General features: G+C 39.1%; 1 protein-coding gene across 1 annotated transcript in view; it reads right to left on the bottom strand.

Annotated features, from left to right (window-relative positions):
• Positions 1-20977, bottom strand: part of SPOCK1 (SPARC (osteonectin), cwcv and kazal like domains proteoglycan 1) — a 269773-nt gene that overhangs the window by 89247 nt on the left and 159549 nt on the right. Inside the window, exon 5 of the mRNA XM_054516394.1 lies at positions 630-762. Coding sequence (XP_054372369.1) covers positions 630-762 — 133 coding nt within the window. The remainder of the gene's footprint in view (positions 1-629; positions 763-20977) is intronic.

Below are 20977 nucleotides of genomic sequence, written 5' to 3'. Positions count from 1 at the left end.
GCTGCAGGCAGAGCTCACCTGGGTGCTGTGTGTGTGTTCTGTGGCTCTGTGCCCTTACCTGGCTACTATAGGTGTGTCCTGTGGGTGTGTGTCCTTACCTGGCTGCTGTAGGTGTGTCCTGTGGGTGTGTGTCCTTACCTGGCTGCTGTAGGTGTGTGTCCTGTGGGTGTGTGTCCTTACCTGGCTGCTGTAGGTGTGTGTCCTTACCTGGCTGCTGTAGGTGTGTCCTGTGGGTGTGTGTCCTTACCTGGCTGCTGTAGGTGTGTCCTTACCTGGCTGCTGTAGGTGTGTCCTTACCTGGCTGCTGTAGGTGTGTGTCCTTACCTGGCTGCTGTAGGTGTGTCCTGTGGGTGTGTGTCCTTACCTGGCTGCTGTAGGTGTGTCCTGTAGGTGTGTGCCCTTACCTGGCTGCTGTAGGTGTGTCCTGTGGGTGTGTGTCCTTACCTGGCTGCTGTAAGTGTGTCCTGTGGGTGTGTGTCCTTACCTGGCTGCTGTAGGTGTGTCCTGTGGGTGTGTGTCCTTACCTGGCTGCTGTAGGTGTGTCCTGTGGGTGTGTGTCCTTACCTGGCTGCTGTAGGTATGTCCTTACCTGGCTGCTGTAGGTGTGTGCTGTGGGTGTGTGTCCTTACCTGGCTGCTGTAGGTGTGTCCGTCGGAGCCGCAGACAGCGCTGGGATGTGCCACGGGGCAGGGTTTGCACTTGGCCATGTTGGCTGCTCCAGCCCAGTGCTTCTGGGCCAAGTTGCCTTTCTTTTGTCGAAGGCTGTAAAATAAGACACACCGTGGTTTTTGAGAGGTTTATATAAAACAGAAGAATTGGAGCTTCTCTGAATAAAGCTGGATTTCCAGTACAGCATTTATTTAGAATCATTTCAGTTGGAAAAGACCTTTAAGATCATCAAGTCCAACCATTAACCCAGTGCTGCCAAGTCTACTAAACCATAATTTAGAGCAAGTAAATGAAATACAGCTCCTAACAATGCTTTTATAATATGGCGTATTACAGCAGACAATCTAAAAAGTCATAAATTGGTAGGCAGCCCTAGATTTATAACACTTGATGGTTTCATTTAGATTTATAACTACAAATGATTTCACTTCAGAATATAGCATTTCTTGAGCTACACAGCATTTCTGGTTACACCAGTTTGTATTTAGAGACATTTTCACCAGGCCTTCTCAGAGCTGCCAAACTAGTGCTAAGCTAGCAATGATTTTAAAACAAAATCCTTCAGAAAACACTGCAATTTATCCTGTGCTTGTAACAATATACAGAATCACACTTTTGTGTGTGATTCTGTATATTGCTATAATATACAGAATATAATATACAGTCAGGAGCCCCTTTGACACACCAGCTACTGAATGATCAGCTGAGGTTCTCAGATCAATCACAGTCCCCCAGGAATGCCATAAAGTCACAGAGAGCATCTCCAAACCCACCAATGTGTGTGTCCCTGGGGAGTGACTGCACCTGTGTTCAAGTTATAGAATACTCAATTATTGCATTAAAAATGCCTATGAAGAAAGACATCTGCTCCAAAAACTTATTGCAAAATGTGCCATTGACAATGACTAACGGCTCATTTTCCTGTCATAATGAACTACTTGACTGATAGGACATTAAGTAATTATCACCAGCCTAATGTTGCAAGCTGATTAAAAGTTTGCTTTAGATACCCCAATCCAGTGTTACAATGCAGATTCATTTTGGTGGTGTGTACTTGTCTTTCACTTGAAAGCATTTACAAGGGAAGGCAAAGCATTGCAGCAGCTTTGCTGGAGAACTGGTAAGAAAAATAACTGCCATCTGTTCTTGTACCACAGGAAGAAAAAGATATGATATAACAGTTCAGCTAGAAATGCATTTCAATGTGCTGCTGAATGACTTTATCACAGTTTCAGAAAAATATATACAGATATTTTTTAAAGCAATTTCACTACAGCTTGCAATTTGCTACACAATACCAACTCTGATGTAATGACACATCCAGCTGCTAAATAAGATAAATTCTATTCTTTCTTCTCAGTCCTAATTTCACTCAAGTCTAACCTTTGCCAGAGATGAATAGTACTATTAAGAAGATTGGGTCCACAAAAGGAATCCAATCATGATATAATAAACTATGAAAATAGAAGCCAACTATTTAAGACTAAATTCCCTTGTTATTTTGAAAAAGTCTCCTTAATGCAGAGAGCAGCACTCTCTGTTTCAGATGCATTCTGCCTACAAAGGTATCATACACCAGGTGCTAAATGCTGTGGATAAGGATGTTTACTGGCTCTGAACACCCTAAAGCAGCTCTGTGGATCTGATCTCTTATGCTGAGGCTGTACAAACTGTTTATTTAAGTTTTCCACAGTAACTGATTTCACTGCAGCCCCCAACTATGCTTGGTTATCAAAATGTAATGATTATCTTATTTTCTTGACCTCTTTGGATTACAGGCATGACTTCTGGTTGTTTTTTTTTTCAGCTTGACAGGAAAATTTCCTCATTTACTTTACTTACAGCCCTACACTTCTAGAAATGCACAAACTCAGAGTCAAAAATACGTTTGAATGTTGTACTGTAGATACTGATGAGCACAGTCAGGAGACAAATATGAAAGGAGCTGTGCTTTTCCTCTGGAGACTGCAGAGGTCAGAGCTTAAAGCAGACTTTTCACTGACTCTAACTTCCACAATTTCAAAAGTTAGATCCTTTGCTATACATAACATTATTAAGAAGAACATTTTAGGATTAGTTATAGAAAAACAGCCAAGAAATGCTAAATTTGAAGTGTGTGATTTAGTGCCATCATCATCAAACCCATCAGCCACGAAGAGTGCAGGATGGAGAGGAGTGAGTGAACTAACGAGCACCTCATCAAAATTAAATATATTGCAGTTCTTAGCTAGACTGATGCCTAAAAAATCACAGGATCTGAGTGGGAATATAAACACATTGTACAGCATTTGTGGACCACACTACATCAGGTACTCTACACTATAAAATTAAAAGAAAAAATCCACTCAGGACAGGGCTTCTTGTCCATCTCTGCACAGCCTTACACCCCCTTGGTCTTAATTTATTCAATCCTTCTTTGATCCCTTCAAGATTCATATTGCAAAGACAATTCCTACTGGAAAATTCCTCTGAAGCTGCTGATGTTTTTCATTTCCCATCATCACTTAAAAAAAAAAAAAAAGAAAAAAGTAATTAAATTTGATTGTTTCGAGCCATTCCAGCAGCTCATTGAGCCTGGTGGCCCTTTCCATCACTTTACAGAGAGTATAAAGAACATGCACAGCCTTAGGCCTGAGCTCTGTTCTCGAGCAGCTGCCTGGAACACAACACCAAGGCTGGCATGTCCCCTCAGCTGGGGACCACAGGAAACATTTACTCTTCCTAAGCCCCACATTCATCTTCAGGATCTTCTTTTAATAATAAAAGGAAGTTTATTCTCGGAAAGAGTGATGTTTAATAACAAGAATTTACAGTGGAGTAGCTCCCAAAGCATTTCATTAATATGACATAAAAACTAAACAATTTTAGTAGCACTTCATATAATGGGGGTAATGAGGCAGAGAATGCTGCAAGGAATCTGAAGCTCCCTCATTCCTGCAGGTGCATGGAACTGGTAGCAGAGCAGCCATTTCTGTGCAGGAAACAGTCTGGCTTCCAAAACCTAATATATTCTTTTCAAGCTGCAAGTTTTTCCAAAATGATAGTGCAAAGTGCCACTGTATTTGAAGCAAGTCAAAAGTAATTTTTGTCAGCTTGGCCAAGTGAGCAACACCTAAAAGTTTTAACTGGATACCCAGGTACCCCACCAAAACCACAGCTGAGCACCTGTCTTGTAAAAGGAACATCTATTTTCCAAAAACCAACGTGTATTTTTCTGCAGTCATATTTTTGAGAGGCTGGATAGGACTTTTGGAAGCTTTTCAATCCTATAACTCCTAACAACACATCAAACATACAAACAAACAAATTAAAACCTAGACAAGAACATTGGCTGCCACAAGCAGCCAGCCAGCAAATCCCCTCTCAATGGAAGTGCACATTCACATACTCTGGGAATGCTCTGCTATGCTAATTATCTTGGTTTAGAATGAATGTGTCAGGAGCAAGCCTGGCCAAAGCCAATTAGGCTTTTTTTTTCTTCCTGACAACCAAATTTAATCCTGCTTTAAGACTCAGAGTTGAAAGGATCTATGACTATTTTCACTATTCCAGAAGCTGGAACACATGAATGTTTTGGTCAAGTATTAAGACATATAGGCAAACCCTGTCTGCTCTTGTTTTGCAAAGTGGTGAACCAATGCACCAAAAGGCAGAAGAATTATGGAGTTGGTAAGTTTTACAGCATTCAGCCTCTCGTATTTTATCACATACAGAAATGTCAGTGGCTTAAAGCATCCACAGTTGCACAGTGACTCAAGTTCATTACTCTTTACACACTGCTCACCACACACTGTGACAGTCCAGGGAGCTGCCATCTGCTTGGCTTGCACAGGAGCAGGGACAGTGCCTGAGGCTCTGCAGATGCCACCAGCCAGATGCCAGGAGGGTGCAGGGCAGCCCAGAGCCACAGGCAGCTGCACATCAGCACACGGCTTCCAAGCACACAGCCCTGGCCATGGAAAAAGGACCTTTAGGAAAAGTGCCTGCACTCAAGGTTTTATGGCTTCCAGGTGTGCCCTGGGGAGCCAGCCCAGCCCCAGCTGGGTGCAGCTGGCAGCCCCAAGGATGGGGAGCACCTGGTCCTGCCAGCCTGGCAGGGAGCATCAGTTCTGGGCACTGAGATCCTGCTGGGGAGCTTGAACTGTGCCTTTGAGTCAGCAAAAGTTTGTCAAACAAAACACCTTAAATTGACTCAGGTTAACAAAAAAAACAGCAATGAAACCCAAAAATGCAAAGTCTTAATTCCTGACCAACCCTTGACTGGATGACATAAGCTGAGCTATTTAGGGAATCTCTGTATTTTTCTGGTAACAATTTTTTTCAGGAACAGTACAGAAAAACATATATGGAAAAACCTCAGGCAAAGCCAAAATAAAGGCACTTGCAGAGAAAAAAAGATGTTTAGTTTCGTTACATTTGCAATCTATTTACATTTAATTTTGTATTTGACACATGTTCAGACTTTTCATAAAGAAGAAAATGTACAATATTGAGAGTATGTTATTTGGCTTCAAGATCAGTTACTCCCAAATGCACATAAAGTAAATTAGCAGATTAAGCATTGATGGGTTTAATGCAATTACAAATCAGGTTCCTTTGGCAGGCTATTGTTTTGAATGTCCTGACAAACTTTTAGGATGAAGCAGACAGTAAATAGAAATTTCTCCTTGGGACTTTAGAATTTATTCAGTAATTTTATTGGACAAGAAAAAGACATTTTACCCAAAACAGTTTTTGTTAGGTGAGTTTTCAAAGGTCTGCTGGAAATAACAGCAGAAAGTTTCTAAAAAACCCCAACAAATAAGTTACACAATGTCTTCTGACAGAAAGTATCAGGTAAACAAATGGTGAGATTGGTACTGTCTCTTCTTGTTCTTTAACTTGGTGTTTCAGTAATGTTACACAACCATAGATTTGGTTCAATTCATGTTGTAAATTCCTTACACCTATCGTGTTTTCTGGGCTTAAAATCATACAACTACTTATTTGAGATCCTACTGAACAGGATTGAGCTGGTTGGGATTTCTTTTTCCTTGATAGAACAGGCCTTATGTACAAAATACTGACTTGACAAATCCAAATTAATTCATGGGGACAAACTGGTGTTACTGAACTTTTATTGACATTGCCACTCCTAGCTGGGCCGATTGCAGGAAAGGCCATCTCTTCCCAACAGTCTCTTCCAGAGATTTCTTCCATGAAGCAACAGCCATGTCACCATCCCCAGGGTTTGCAGGTGCCCTGGAAGGCAGGTTTGAGTTAGGCACCCACAGGAGGGCCCACCCACTGCAAGTATTCTCCAGGTAAACCTGTTTGGGGGCTCTGTGAGTTGTGTACTGGAGATTCAATTATAGCTCTCACAGAGACATTCCTCAAGATTAGGATTAACTTCATCCATCCTTCTTTCTTTCTGGATGTTAAAGCAAACAAAAATTCCTAAGTCACATAAAACTATTTTAAGCTCTGTTAAAACAAAACTGAAAAGTTCAGTGCACCAGAGCTGGTACCAGAAGCTGGAAGGAGCTCTGACAGCAAACTTGAATGGCTTCCTGAAGCTGGAACAATTCACAGTGGGAACAGTTTAAAATGTACTGTCTGTACCTTCTCCATGCCTCATGCATAGTTTGTTCATGTCCCCCTGAAGGAAGCTTATCACACTGAAGATAAAGCCAGCAGTGCCTGCCTCTTTTTATCTTTCCTTTGCATAAGTTGTTTCTCTTGTTCTCAAGGAAAAGAATGACAAACCTGAAATTTACCAGTATAAATGGCAGTGTTCTCTTCTCTCTTTGTATCATTTTGGTATTCTGCTAGAGTTAAGAGCTTGGCCTCATTTCTAGAACCTTTCATATTTTTCACAAGAGCTGCGTATACCTTGAGCCACTACCAGACAAGATTTGTGAAGAAAATAGTCTACGCATATTACCTTGAAAAACAAAGGTGCTATGCTATTGAATCTGATACAGACTCTTTATTTAAAACAAACACTGTAAAATGAGAACAGACATATGATTATAGCAATTTCTCCATCTGGGTTTTACACTTTCAGATACAAAGAATAATAACATGCAGCCTTGCATGTCAGCATCATCCCACTGTACTAAGTACCACTTTCCCTGATTTCAATATTCAAAGAAATAACTTCACCTAACTGGTTTTACTTTCTCTTGCTGCCTTCATATCTTCTCCCCAGCAGATCTGGCTTAAAAGAGCCATAAGAAAGAAAAAGTCCATGGCTCACTGGCAGATGTGCAAAGTTTTTAATGGGGCTTAGTGATGGCTGGGGACCCTTCTGGCAAAATAAAACTAATTCAAGACTGGCCCCCACAGCAAATGGACACTCTACTTCCTTGCTATTCTTTCAAACAATGACATAGATGAGATTATATTAGCAATTAAGTCTGTCCAGAGAGAACCAGTAGCCACTGGAGTGTTCCCAGAAAGCAACTGGTATCAGAAGACAGGGTTAGAGATGAAAAATTTAGGGAAGAATTAAAGCAAAAATCTCAAGTGCTGAAATGAAAGTGTACCAGGTGTCATTCCAGTGAAATGAAAAACATGGGTTTCCAAGAGAAGAGGAAGAGTTGAGCCTCCATTTCTTACCAACAGTAAGAAGACATTTTGAAATAAGCATGGGGGAAAAACATTCCAGAAGGAACCTGTCAGCTGGATGTAGGGAAGGTTGAAAGGTGTTGTACAGTGTATGTTTTGCAAGAACACCCCCTGACACATCTTGCAGGGAAAATGCCCTGAAGATTCCTGCATGGATCCCACTAGGTCCAGCTGGCAACCAGCTCTGGAAAGAGAACAAAGGGCCTGGGGGAGCCAGGGTCCTCAGGGTTATTGGTTCTGCAAGATGAAGGAATCTTCTTATTTTTTTACTTTCTCTGTGTTTTAAAGGAAAAAAAATGACTTGGACACAGATTCTGAGGGCCTGGAAGGCCAGAAAAACTCTAGTGAGTTTGATTGAGGTGATGCAGCTGCTGCAGGTGACTTCTGAGATCCTGCAACACCAGTCAGGGAACCCCAAATGCAGCTACTTGAGCAAGGCTACTCAGAAAGCAGCAAGGTCTGTGTCTAAACAGATATAGTATGTAATTTCAATATGGATACTCTGAAACTGCCAGGACAACTCTGAACCGTATCAGGGTTTCAGTACAGGTATCTTTCTGAGATGTTAGTTCTGGCTTTACTTATTCCTGGACAAAAAATGATAAGGTTGTTTATTAAGGCCATTAGAGAAGCATAAGGATTCCTGCCTTTGAGCACTCAATGCATAAAAATGGTTTTTGAAAGTTCCACTTACAGTCCAAGGTAACAGATTGTTGTGCTTATAGGCAATTCATTTTTTAATCTAAATTCTAAATGATTTTCAACTTTTAGACCTAATACATATGCTCAACAGCTGCACAGGTATGAAAACAGGCAAAGTACACAAAACAAAAGAACTAAACCAAAAAATCCACACAAACAAAAAATACCAGTGTTCTTAAAAGTCATTGTGCTCTCCTGAATAAATAACACAGCTTCTAAACTCTGCCTGTTCTCATGAATTTTTATAAGAGAATTATTTTCCTTTTCATCGTTATTTTTCCACTAACATAAAAAGGAATCTCAGACACCAAACTATGTAAAACTAAAATGAAATGCCTTGAATTTCAAAGGAGGAGGGGAGATAGCAGGAAGTTTGTAATTAAAGCTGAAATCTTATTCACCACTCGTCAGTTTGCAGGAATCTCCAGTCCTGGATTTCACAGGCTGGATGAGATGCAAGAACTTGGCACCAAGCACGTAAAGGTGAAATGTGCAGCACATGTACTACCTTTGTTTTGGCACTGGCCCTCTTTATTTCCTTCTAGGACAGCTTATTGTTTTTTCCCCTATTACCAAAGAATACATTTTGAAGGGATAAAGGAGGCTTTTCTCTGCCCAGGATCTGAGTGCCCTGATATTAAAATAATGCATTGATCAGGTCTGCCTCCTCCTGCTGGCAGAACTTGCCAAGATCTCCAAGGAGGCTGAATTGCTGATGGTGTGTGAGATTAATCTGAGCTGTCAGGTTGTTTGGGGAGGAAAGCTGATCCTCCCTCTCTATGCACTGTTTCATGAAATTAGACAGGTTCAAAATTGTTTTCACCAAACCTGGCAGAGCAGTCATTTCCCACCAGTTCCCTGCTCCAGCTCATATTTCTAGTTCCAGTGTTGAACCCTGCATAACCATAGCTGTGCAAACAGGTGCAGGTTACTTAGTAAGGCTAAAATTCAGGGCAGATTTCTCGCCAGCATTTAATAACATTTTAAAGCTCCAACCTGACCGATGAATCCCCCAGAAGCTGAGGATAGAACAGCTTTCAAACCACCCTCAGTCTTGGCCAAATGCAGAGGTCTGTGAGGTTTAGCACCATCAAAGCTCTGATGTCTCCCCAGACATTCAGCAGTTTGGCAGAATGGAACTGATGGAACAAATGAATGGCCTGAAAGAGGTGACAGACCCACCCTGGGGTCTTGCTCAGCTCCATGTCCTTCAGTTCAGTTTATAACCCAGCCTTAGTTATTCTGTCATGTGCAACACAACCTTTAATTCTACATTCCAAATGGCTCCACTGCCCAAAGTGTGAGAGTTTTTTTTCTGAAGCAAAAATGTTCAGAAAGCTCATTGACACATTGCAACTGCAAGGGAGAAAAATCAATGCTGCCCCCCCAAAGCATCCTCAGACAGTTCAGCTGTGTTCTGCTTCATTATGTTGCTTTTGCTTATCCTAAGGCAAATAACATGCAATCCTCAGGAAAAAAAAAAAAAATTGACATATTGCTGGTAGGGATGAGAAAGTAAATGAATTTTAAAAATATAGTAAAAATTCTTGCCCTTAAGGCACTAAATCAAATGTTTCTGTTTAAAAATGACTACACAGTACTCCTGTTCTTGAATACTTGGTGCCATGGTTCAGACAATCAGTTACAAGCTGTGCTAGCAAAATATTTGCCCTTTCTGACACATTTTATTATGAGATAGGCTTATTAAATTCTCAAGAAAGCTACAGCAGATTAAGCTGCTGAGGATTTTTACAATTAGCATTGATTACCTAAGAATTCATGTGTGATTTCTGAACAGAATTGGCTTGTCAAACAACAGACAATTAAAAAAATCAATCCCAAAGCCACCTCCAGAGTGTAGTCAAAATCCACTATTCAAGGTAGGTTCAGGGAAATAATCAGAATGCAGTTTCCTATGTCAGAATAAAATGAATGTTAGTGAAGTGCATGCAAACTAAACCAGTTATAAATACTATAAGGAGCTGAGTAATTTTAAAATCCCATCCTTTTTAGCATCTAAATAGGCTAATGCCCCTGTTGCTTATTCAGCACTGCTGATTTATAGAGCTCAGTACTATGAATGTCTAAACATTCTGCTGAATTTCTCCCACATTCAGTGCTGTCTGGTTATTGGATGCTGGAGCTCATAATATCTATACCATTCCCAGCTTCTCAAATGAGGCCATCAGAAGCATTAACCCATCTTATATCAGGCTGTGTCTTAATGAAAGGTGACTACAGCTTCAGGAAGGGCCCAACTGATGGACAGCATTTCCATAATCACATTAATTTATGACACAAACTGAATGCACACGATCCAGTGCAGGGACAGCACACAGTGAAACACACCTTTGGGTAAAATTTGAAGATGAGTTCAATTGACATACTTGCAGAAACTGCAAGATATACATTTCATGAGGTACTTCCACTGAGCGCTGAAGGTCTCGCTTTGCTGTGACCTTGAATCACAAAGCCCAGCACCTGTGCCTTCCAAACCATCCCTTCTTCCCATATTCTTTCACCAGGTAGCTCCAGAGGCCCCTCTACTACAGGGGTTAAGGTGGTGTTAAAAGGCAATGTACCTACTCACACTTTTGATATTTTCAGCATTCGATAGCTGCTTCCTCAAAAGTTTACTTTGAATTTTACTGTGATTTTATTGTGTGAAAAAGAAAGACTCAACCAGTAGCATATTTAGATAGAAAACATAAAATTACCTGGGACTTTAGCAGGTTGAAAAATAAATTAAATACTTTGCTGCTGAGTTATTACACAGGAATCAGGTTTGGGTGTTGATGGCTTAAGATGTGCCACCTTACTTTCCATCACTTCTTACCACCCAAATTTCACTTCAGCTACTCACTATTGATTCCTTGGACTCCATTCTTATTCTTTCCACAGTTTCTCTGCTGCTGTAGTAGAAATCTAAGGACTGCACTAATTCTCTGTCACTGTAAATTGATGCTATTATTTTTCCTCAAATGTTGTTGCATTTCTTCAAAAAACAATTTTGTTTTCTCAAATCCTACAGACTCTGGTCTATCTTCTGCCTGACTGGCTTAGCTGACTTTCTCCTCTAGCCCTATTTCCTACATCCCAAGATCTGGTCAGCTATTTTAAGGAAAATTTTATAAAATTGTGAAAAAATTGCAGAGTCCTTTCTTAGTCACTGCTGTATTTAAACATTTTGATTCTAATCTTTCAGCCTGTTTTGCCCTGACATCCTCCCACTCAATCTCCTTTTCCTCACACTTTTTCCCTCCTACTTCTGAAACTTTCTTCTGCTTCATTCAGCCTCAAAAAAGAGGCCCCTAGGAGAAGCAGTTATTTCTTCATCTACTCCTGCCTGTTCTTTTCCTCTCTGCTAGGATGTATCATATTAAGTGTTATATTCTCTCTAAATTGTATCTCAATGTCATTTTGGTGCTTTACCTGTAATAGTTTAGTCTTCTTACCCTTCTACACTTGAGTCCTTGGAAGTCTGAGAAACTTTATAGGTGTCCTCTCTGGCTTATCCTTCCATCTCTTTGCACTATTATTGCCATTTCCTCTCAGGAACATCTTGTCCACATTAGAAGCTCACTATGTCAAGACTAAATATCCTGTATTTCTTCCCACATCATCTTTTTTCCTTTTTCAGCTGCTGTTTCCCTGTCACATTTATTTGGATTTATTCTTTAACCATATCCTCCCTTTCCCAGCTGCAAACCAGAGCACATAATCTTTCTGCTTTCCACCATGCCCAAGAGGCAATCATGAATTTAGCTATGTCCTATAGCTCCCTAAAATTCTTTCAGATTATCTAAGCAATCATTCTTTCATTTCATTTGTTTATAATCTATTTTTCTCTTATTTTCGTCTGTACACTACTGAGGGTACCAATGTACTTTTACATTTAGGGCTAATTAGTAAATAATACTTTTGGGTGAGGGCAGGACACATTTGCAAAGGTAAAGTACAAAACATGAGTTTGTTTCTTTCCAGAGCTGAAAATTAATTTACATGCTCTGAGATACTTTCTTCATAAGCCCATTTCCTTCCTTCTCCCTAAAGGAAGGCAGAGGCTGGTTAAATCTTCCTCTGAGGGTTGCATGATAGCAGCTGTAAGGCTGTTTTTTGTATAGATTACTGTGCTTCAGATTCATGCTCTACTGATCCTCATTTTTCCTCTACCTTTTGGAATTTAGCAGAGAGCCCTCTAAACACTGAATATCAGCAGCACTGAAAATTCAGCTTGTATTTCCTGACAAGGCTCTGCAGGCAGTTTATGTCATCTTGATGGTGATCCTGAGGTGTCAGTGTCAGAGGAGCTCTCTCCTGGGCTGGGAGGAGGGCAGGGTTTCCATTTCAGCACTCACATTTCTGCTGTGCTGCACAGGGCTGGGTGAAACTCTTTCTGAAATGAAAAACCTCTCATTGTGTTTCATCCATAGGAGTTTCTAAAAGCACTATGAACCTGTTACACAGGCAGGCAGCTGGTTCAAAATGAAGCAAAAATTTCTGAACTAATGAAGGAACTAATTAGCAAAACCCCCAGACTTCTGAGCTAAGAAAAAGTGTTGTTGCAAATGAAAAATTTATATACAGATAAAACATAGAGGCTCAAGAAATTAACTATGGATGAGGTGCTAAGCAGGAATGACCGTGGTGTAATTCAGCTTGGCAGTCCTGGGCTCGGGGTAATCTGGGGTAGCAAAGACTACAAAAATCTGTCAAAGGACTTGAAAGAGATTTAAAGCCATCCAGAATAATGGCACACACATTACAACATAGGGCAATGAATAATGGACAGAATAATTGATGCAACAAAACCATAAAGTGTCCTTTTTGTTCAACATGAACCATCTATTTAAATGCCAATAAGGTACAAATTTAGAATTTATAAAAAGAGGAAAGAAGAAGCATGTGTAAGTTTCCTGTGTTTCTGTCTGCTGAACTGCAAGGCAAGGGACTGGATGCAAGACTAGAGGAGCAGGTTTGGGTCTTCATTTATGTTTTAATCTGTTTCTAACCAGCTCTGTTCACCTGAATTTTTAACTCATTAAACAAATGAACAAAAATCTCACATTATGTCTTACTACTAAGGTTAATTAACTTTCCACAGTTGAGGATCACTGATTGTAACAATGAAATAATCAGAATGCTTGTTTTGTTTCATAAAAGAAGATGGATTGCATGGTGATTAAAGCTAGAGGCCAGATAAATGAAGCAAAATTCCCTACTCTTACTCCCCATATACATTAAAGAATATTATCCTAGATATGATCATAATAAAGTTGACAGCAGCAGTTGCAATAAAAAAATAAAGCAGAATCTATTGTTTCTTAACAATATTGGCAAGCAAAAAAAAAAAAAGAAAAAAATTGAAAGGCTCAAAATTTTTGTGAGTGAAAGGAGAAAAAAAGGGGAAACAGAAGAATAATTGACAAAATTGCAAGAGAATCTGAAGTCACAAGGCTGCAATCTGCATTGGTGACAGGCTGACTGTTAATTCTGAACAAAATATGTTAAATTTCAATGCAGTGTTAATAAAAAGTTTGTAAAGATTTACTTGCAGAAGTGACATAACTTCAATACTTGAAATATGTTCAGCAAGACCTCTGCAAAACTATTCTTTTCTAGTAGACCTGCTACTTGAAAAATTTACAGAATATTGATTCAGTCTGGGTCAGAACTGTGGCTGTAGTAGAAAACTCTTCTAATCCAAATCAAAACATCAAAACTGTTGTGACCGTCCTTCCATGACCCCCTTAAAAAAAAACAGCTGCACAATCCTTTAGGTTTGAAGGACAAAAAAAAACTACAGTGAAAATAATTGAAATTTCAATGAAATGCACAGCATGTTTTAGCCCTTGGATGTATTTTTCTTTTTTTAAAAATTAACATAGTTTTGAAATTTGACACGGTTGTAAAAGAGCCTCTAGGTAAAAATTGTTCTTTATTTTAAAACTGCATGGCATTGTATAGGAGAGTGTTCATTCAGATGTGTGAGATAACATAAGCCCTCACTAAGGGAAAAAATAATTTCTTTTCAGAGTGAAGACCTAGAAAGAAGAAAAGCACAGTGACTGTCAGAGAATGTTTATTTCATGACAATTTTTGCTGCTGGAGTTAAAGTAAAAAGTAAGTAAAACACTGCAGTAATTAGAGTGATCACATCACTAAGTGTTCACAAGATTTCTGAATCCTGCAGGTGTAGTAGGAAGTCCTCAGAACATTCTGAAGCATCTGCTTTCCCTGGAAAACTATGCAGAGAGGTAATGATAGAAATTGCCTGTTCTCCCTATGCACAGAAAAAAAGATAAGTTGAAGGCTGTTGGGAAAGTCTACTTTGCAATATTATTACTTATTAAAGATACTGTCCCAGGAAATGGAAAAGAAAGGAGACCAGGGATGTTTTTTTAGTAGTTGGCATTCATCAGAAACCAGTGAAGACCCAGGCAAAGGATTTCATCTTTCACAAATCATAATACAGTGTGTTTAATAGCTATCATTTTAGAAATAAAATATGAAAGCAGCAATGCTGGATCACTTCCAAATAATGAAAAGAGAAGAAAAAATATCTCTCAACACTTTTCCAGGAGCACACTCATACTCTATCTCCAGAGATAATAATGAAAGATAATGTTTTATTTTCTCTAGGTGCAAATGATAATTGAATACTCAAGTCAGTAGGAGCGGTCTATATGCTACTGACTCTCTTCACAAGCTTAGCATGAAATAAATTTATCACTCCATGAGGATGGGAGGTGATGACAGCACCATTCTGATTTGACTGACTTCTCAAAGGTGTGCTGGGAAGTCGTGGGAGTGGATTTTATTTACAACAGCAGTAGGGACTCAGTAAATTCTGAGTGCCAGCTGAGTGCCATAACCATCAGGCTGCTGGGTGAATTTGGCATAATTAATGGAGAGATCAATCTCTTCTCCAATTAACACCAAAGGAAAGGACTAAAACCTCCAGACTTTCAGGGAAAGAGAATTCAATAATGACTCAAAGAAGATCCAGAAGTCTATTCTACCTGAGTGACAAGGCTTGAACCTCTCCTTTTCACATTCTTCATTCAAGGTCTCTTTGTCATCCTACTCACATTTGTGAGGTGAGAGACTTTCTTGTCAAGAACTATTCTTTACATTGCTAGAAAATGTTTTGTTGAATTGACAGGAAAACCATTTTGTCAGAAGACTCCAGCACACATCTACTCAATGCTTAAAGCTGAAAGCTTGTTTTCATTTTGAGCTTATTTCTATTTCCACTTTCTCAAAATGTTCCAGCATTCAAAAAAATCTCAGCAGGGAGTCAAGTGCAAACTGAGCAAAAGCTACACAGAAAATTCTACAAAGTTAAGAGCTAATCCAAGAACAATAAAGCCCCCATGGTTTTTAAGTACTTTATCTAATTGCAATATTTGATTTCATAGAGGTGGCAATTTTACACCAACTGCAGTGACTGTAGTGCAAGATTTCATCTTTTTTTTTTTTAACCACTAGTTGGAATAGGAAATAACTCTATGGGATGTGCCAGAATTTTTTATTTTTTAAAATTGCAGTTACTGAACATTCTGTATTTGCTTGTAATGAATCTTTTAGGATTTCATTGGGAAAGTAGAGAACATAAATGCAATAAGTGATAACAAAATGAAGGCTTGATAATTCTCTCTTAACTAATTTGAAAACTTGTTAATCTTCCTGCCCCTGCTATTTCACAAAGATTTAATAACACAGATCTGTAGAAATGTTTTGTGATAATTATGCTCCATTAATGTAATGGAATCTATCACGATACATTTCCTACTTATTTATTTATTTTAGACAGCTCTATGCTGTAGCTGGTTAAGCAGCTTAGAATGAATACACAGATCAACGACACCATAGAATAGTTTCAGCTGGAAGGGATCTGTAAAACATCATCAAGTCCAACCCCCTGCAATGAGCAGGAACATTTTTCTTATGCCCATGATTTTTTCTGCCCCACCTCTCAAGATGTAGAAGGTGCTCATGAGAATTAAATAATTATATATTACAAGACTGCTTTCAACCTTGAGATGGAAGAAATATTCTTTCAAAAGTGCTAAGATATTGCTCTCTCTGCCTAAAAGGTGAATGGCTCAGCATCACCTTTCTGTACATAATTTGGGAGTGGAACAGTGACACCTGAGCAAACACATTTAAAGAAGCAAAATATTTGGGGTTGATTTCTAATCATGTTTAGCACTGCCTACATACAGAGCTTTGAGCAGAATGTACTCTGGTGGCTCATGTCCATAAATAATCTCATCTGTGCTTCATTGGTTGACGAAATCTGATACAAAATGACTAAACTGAAAATCTGTAGGTAGAACTCTTGATGAGCTCTGGCCGAGCTCTAAGGAGGCAATCATAAGCTTGTTAATAAAAAGAGAATGATAGAAATTGAAATATTAAAGAAGGAGGAAGTAATAGAATAAAAGTTAATTTTGATAATATAACATCCACCAAATAAGAAAATGATTGATGCAAGAAGCTCCTTTTCATTGTTTTCATGTGCTATTTCTTTCAGAAGAGTGCCATTAGATGGAATTGCATGGCTCTGAAAGGGATCAAACACCAAAGACTATCTTTTTCAATTTTCTATTTTAGCTGGCATTCATGTCTTTGTTGTTAATCTAGTTTGGAACTGGCAAACCTCTGTGGAAATATCTTCACAGTGTAAGTTTTTTGCAAACTTCAACTCAAAAATGAAAGCTCATTGATGAATTCCTTAGGGTAGTCTTGGGTATGGTTTCATCATTTTTCCTAGTGAAGTTTTGTGCCTGAAATGAAGGATGTTGAAGGAGATGTGAAATTTAGCAGAACTCTGCTGGAAACCACTCTCAGCTTTGGAGGAGCCAAAGCTCTCCCCCAGCAGAGCCCCACATGTGGGTAGGAAGCTGAGAGTACTCAAGGCAGGAGGTGTGGAAGGGTCTGACCCAGCTGATCAGAGTTTCAGCCTGTTGTTTTTGGTGCCTTTCACTGCCAGGGAATGGCTTCAGAAGCAATAACTGGCAAATCTCAGCAGTGCAAAGGTAAAATAAAATAGAAAAAAAAACAACTGTTTTTTAAAATAAAACTGTGAAATAAAAACTGTTTTGCAAACAATAAAGATCAGTTTTTAGTTGGTTTAAAAGCTGTGTGTGTTGAGTCTTCATCACATGGAAGACACGTGGTTGGAAAAAGCAGCAACCTGGCCAGCATCAAATGAAATGCAATATTTTTAAGACCTAATTTGAAAATTTCATACAAAATATATTGTTTGTAATATTGACTGCAATTGGAATGGATAATGCCATTTACCAAAAGGCAGATTTGAATTTAAATTCTGCATATGTAACATTTTTTCCAATATAACAGGATGCTGGAAATTGAAGAAAAACTTTAATAAAATTCCTTTACTGTAAACATCAGCCCAAATCTTACAAAAGCATGGCTTTTATTAGCACTAAAAAGACTTCCACTGAACACATTTATGTCCTGAGGCTTCTACAGCAAAAACCAGCAATAAATTTAGAATCTCCAGTAAACAGATTATTGTATAAACACAGGATAATTTTTTGGTGCATTGGAGGTCATTTGTGAACATTAAATAGTAATTTACGACTGACTGGATTACTCAACAGATTTAAGATAGGGATAAAAAGCAAAAATAGAGGCACATATTAAATATTAACACAAATTTGCTTCCAGCAATTCTATGGTTAAGATTTTTATAAAGAACACAAAGAAGATGAATCGGGAAATACATCCTGAACTTACTGGGCTGTGATAAACCCGAAAATATTGCAGATTCCAAGTCATGTGAGGATTAATGTAGTCATAGAAGAAGTCAGACAACTGCAAAGCAAAACTACACCCATGTGACCTCCAGGGCCAGTGGTGAAATGTAATGGTGCTGACAAGGAATCCAAAGAATGTGGAACTGCCCTCCTGCACCCCACATCCTCTTACACCAACCTGCTTGTATTTTAAATATAGTGATGACAGTGTATGAAGATTGATTGAAAAAGCATTGAAAATCCAAGAATTATGAGGCTACTCCATATGCAAAGCCTAACAGCTTCTTAAAAAATGAGGATTCAGAGGCAGTGAATCCCTTCCAATTTTATTTATTTGTTCACTATTCATTTGTTGGCAGATCTCGTGACATTTGCCAAGCAGATGACATTTATATCAATTACTGTTTTCATTTCTTGCTCACTTTAAAGTGAGCAAGAGGAGCTTTACAAACGACAAAAAAGCCAACATCCCTTATGCTATCAACAGCTTACAGTCCAAGTCAGGAACAGAGAAATGCCATGGAGGAGGTGACTGAACTTTTAACTTTGCCTTCTTCCAGCTATCCTGAGGGAAACAGGAACTTTTGGATGCTAACTTAGCTTTGGATGGTGGCTCTCAACAAGCTGATAAGAGGTATGCCAAGAGGTTTATATATGACCAATATATAGTCTCCAAAAGAACCCACTGAGACAGTAAAACCACTGAAGAACAAACATGATGTTGTCCTTGTTTTACCTTTCATATATTTAAGTTTTCCTGCTGGCTCGTGTTTCCCGTGAATCTGCTGCAGATCTTACATTCACACATTAAATTTCAGGCATGCATATTCCATCATTATACATTAGCTTACATATTAGTCAGAGCTCAGAGCTCTAAACACTGCATTTTATATATAGTTTGTATGTAATGCTGAACTAGGTATGGCATTTACTTCAAACTCTTCCCTCAGCCCCCTTTTTGTTATCATGTTAATAAAAAATGTTTTACATTACAGACAAAAGTAATTAGTGCGTGTTTCTAGGAAGGATGAAAAAAAATACAGCATGTTATGCAGGAGTGCTTAAAGCAGCAAACTGCACATGTATTTACAATATATATCAATTTAGAGATCACAAAGTGTCAAAGCCAGAGCTGTCCTCCAGAAAGCTCAGGTGAAAAGCCCAGCTGGAATAACGACTACTAAGCTGCACACATTCCAACAGGAGTGATGGAAGAATCATCAGAGGTTTAAAGCAGGCATGGACAGAACAGCCATTTTAAAAAAGGGATTAATTTCAGAAATAAAAAAAAAAGAATTAAAATCTTAAAATTTTTTTTGATGACTCAGAGTCACTGCAAAACCAAAGATCTAAAAAGAATTTAAATAGCAAGAAGATGAAATGATAATTTTGGTTTTCTTTCTTTACTGATCTTAGCAGCCGAACCAAATGATCTCTGCTACAAAGGAAAACTAAAACAGCCAAGAGGAATGTCTTTTAAAGAGAGCTCGATTTATAAGAAAAGACTATGAACATTTGCCAATCTAGCAAAACAATAGAAGGTTATTATTCCAAAATAAATACTGAGGAAACATTTAGGAAAACTCCAAAAGTTTTAGCTGGATTTGAATAAACTTAGGCTAGATATTAGCCAGTTCCCAACAAGAAAGGTTTGGATGTTCAGGATTCATCCAAATGGAGTACAGGAGGCAAAAAACCTTATTATCTTTAAGACAGAACTTGATAGGCTTATGAAAAAGTTGATTTTATACTTTTGCAGAGGGATTAGACTTAATGATCCAAGAAGTCACTTCTAGTCCATTTTTATATACTGCTAAAAGCATACAACTAGAAATATTATGAGCGGGAATATTACAAAGAGGTATTCAACCCATTCAGTAATAGTATCTTTAAATGCAAAAACTATTTATAAATGCTAATTAAAGTGCAGAAAAAAAGAAGTTATTTTCTCATTCTGTTCAATATAAAAACGCTCTGATGATAGCAAAGGTACCCAGAAGTATTCAGTTGGTTTCAGTGAGGGCTCTGAAGCTGGTCTGAAAGGAGCAATGCAGCAGGAGATTGTCCCAATGCCCACTGTGCCTCCTCTGTGCTTGCAGCTCCCTCAGGGGAAAGCAGAGCACAGAGAGGCAGGAGCTGCAGGGTAAAAGCCAATGACCTCGGCAGTGAGATGCTCACCCAGCAGCCTGGTACTTGGTGGCTGTGAGCAAAATACCCTGAATCCTCTGCTGACAGCAAGAACAACTTCATCTCCTGGCATGGCCCGTGCAGACAGGGATTGAGGATGCACTCTAAAGTCTGTTATAAGAGAGCTGTGCATTACTATATATTTCAAAAATTACTCATGTCCAGGAAGAGCCCACCACCTTGCACTACTCTAATGAGGTCTAAAGCTGCTGGAGTATGAACCAGCTCTGTGGAGAGACAAGCAGAGTGGCTACCTGGCCTTGGGATGCAGGAAGTCCAGGCTATTGGTGACAATCTTGTGCAATTGCCATGGGAGATATTTGTGCTCTGCCTGACCATGGCTTTTCATGTGCACGTTTTTCTGCAGAAGTTAGGAAATTCATGGAAATACCAAAATGCATAGTGTAAAATTTGAGCTCTTTTTGCTTTGAATTTCAATATGAATTTAAAGATGACTGTAGTCATCTTTGACTTAAAGTCAAGGAAGGATCTTTCATAAGTTTGTGAATTGTTCAGGGGTCTTTTACCTCCGAGTTTTCAAATACACCAACGTCAACAGCACACCTAGAGCCTGGGAAAGCCAGAAAATAGCCTAAAAGGAACATGAATTCTCATCTGTTGAGAGGACAGACCATAGCCAGCTTCCTCCAGAAAGTAATCAACTGGAGGGTGTTTGTGCAGAAACCCCTGGCTGCAAGTAGGTCACTGGAGGCTCAGAACTGAGTGAGCTCACAGCAATGTGTGGGATGAAAGCCAGTCCCTCCACAGCCTCTCCACATGGTCTCTTCAGTTAAAAGCAATTTAATGTAGGCAGAGCTGAAACTGAGAAATGGACCACTTTGAGGGGGAGACCTACAGTTTACAAATGACCCTGCTCAGTAGAGTAATATCTGCTTTTAACACCAGCGAGTGCTGTTCCGATATTTGAGCATCCTTGGATTGAATCCCGGGCAGCTACTGATGGAGACTCTCTTGGAGGAAAAGCTATTAACCTTTGGGAGTTCATGCTTAGATCAGAA

This window comes from Molothrus ater, chromosome 15 (genome assembly GCF_012460135.2).
Source record: "Molothrus ater isolate BHLD 08-10-18 breed brown headed cowbird chromosome 15, BPBGC_Mater_1.1, whole genome shotgun sequence".
Lineage (NCBI taxonomy): Eukaryota > Metazoa > Chordata > Aves > Passeriformes > Icteridae > Molothrus > Molothrus ater.
Note: the sequence above shows the minus strand (reverse complement) of the source record. Positions and strands in the feature narration are given on the sequence as shown.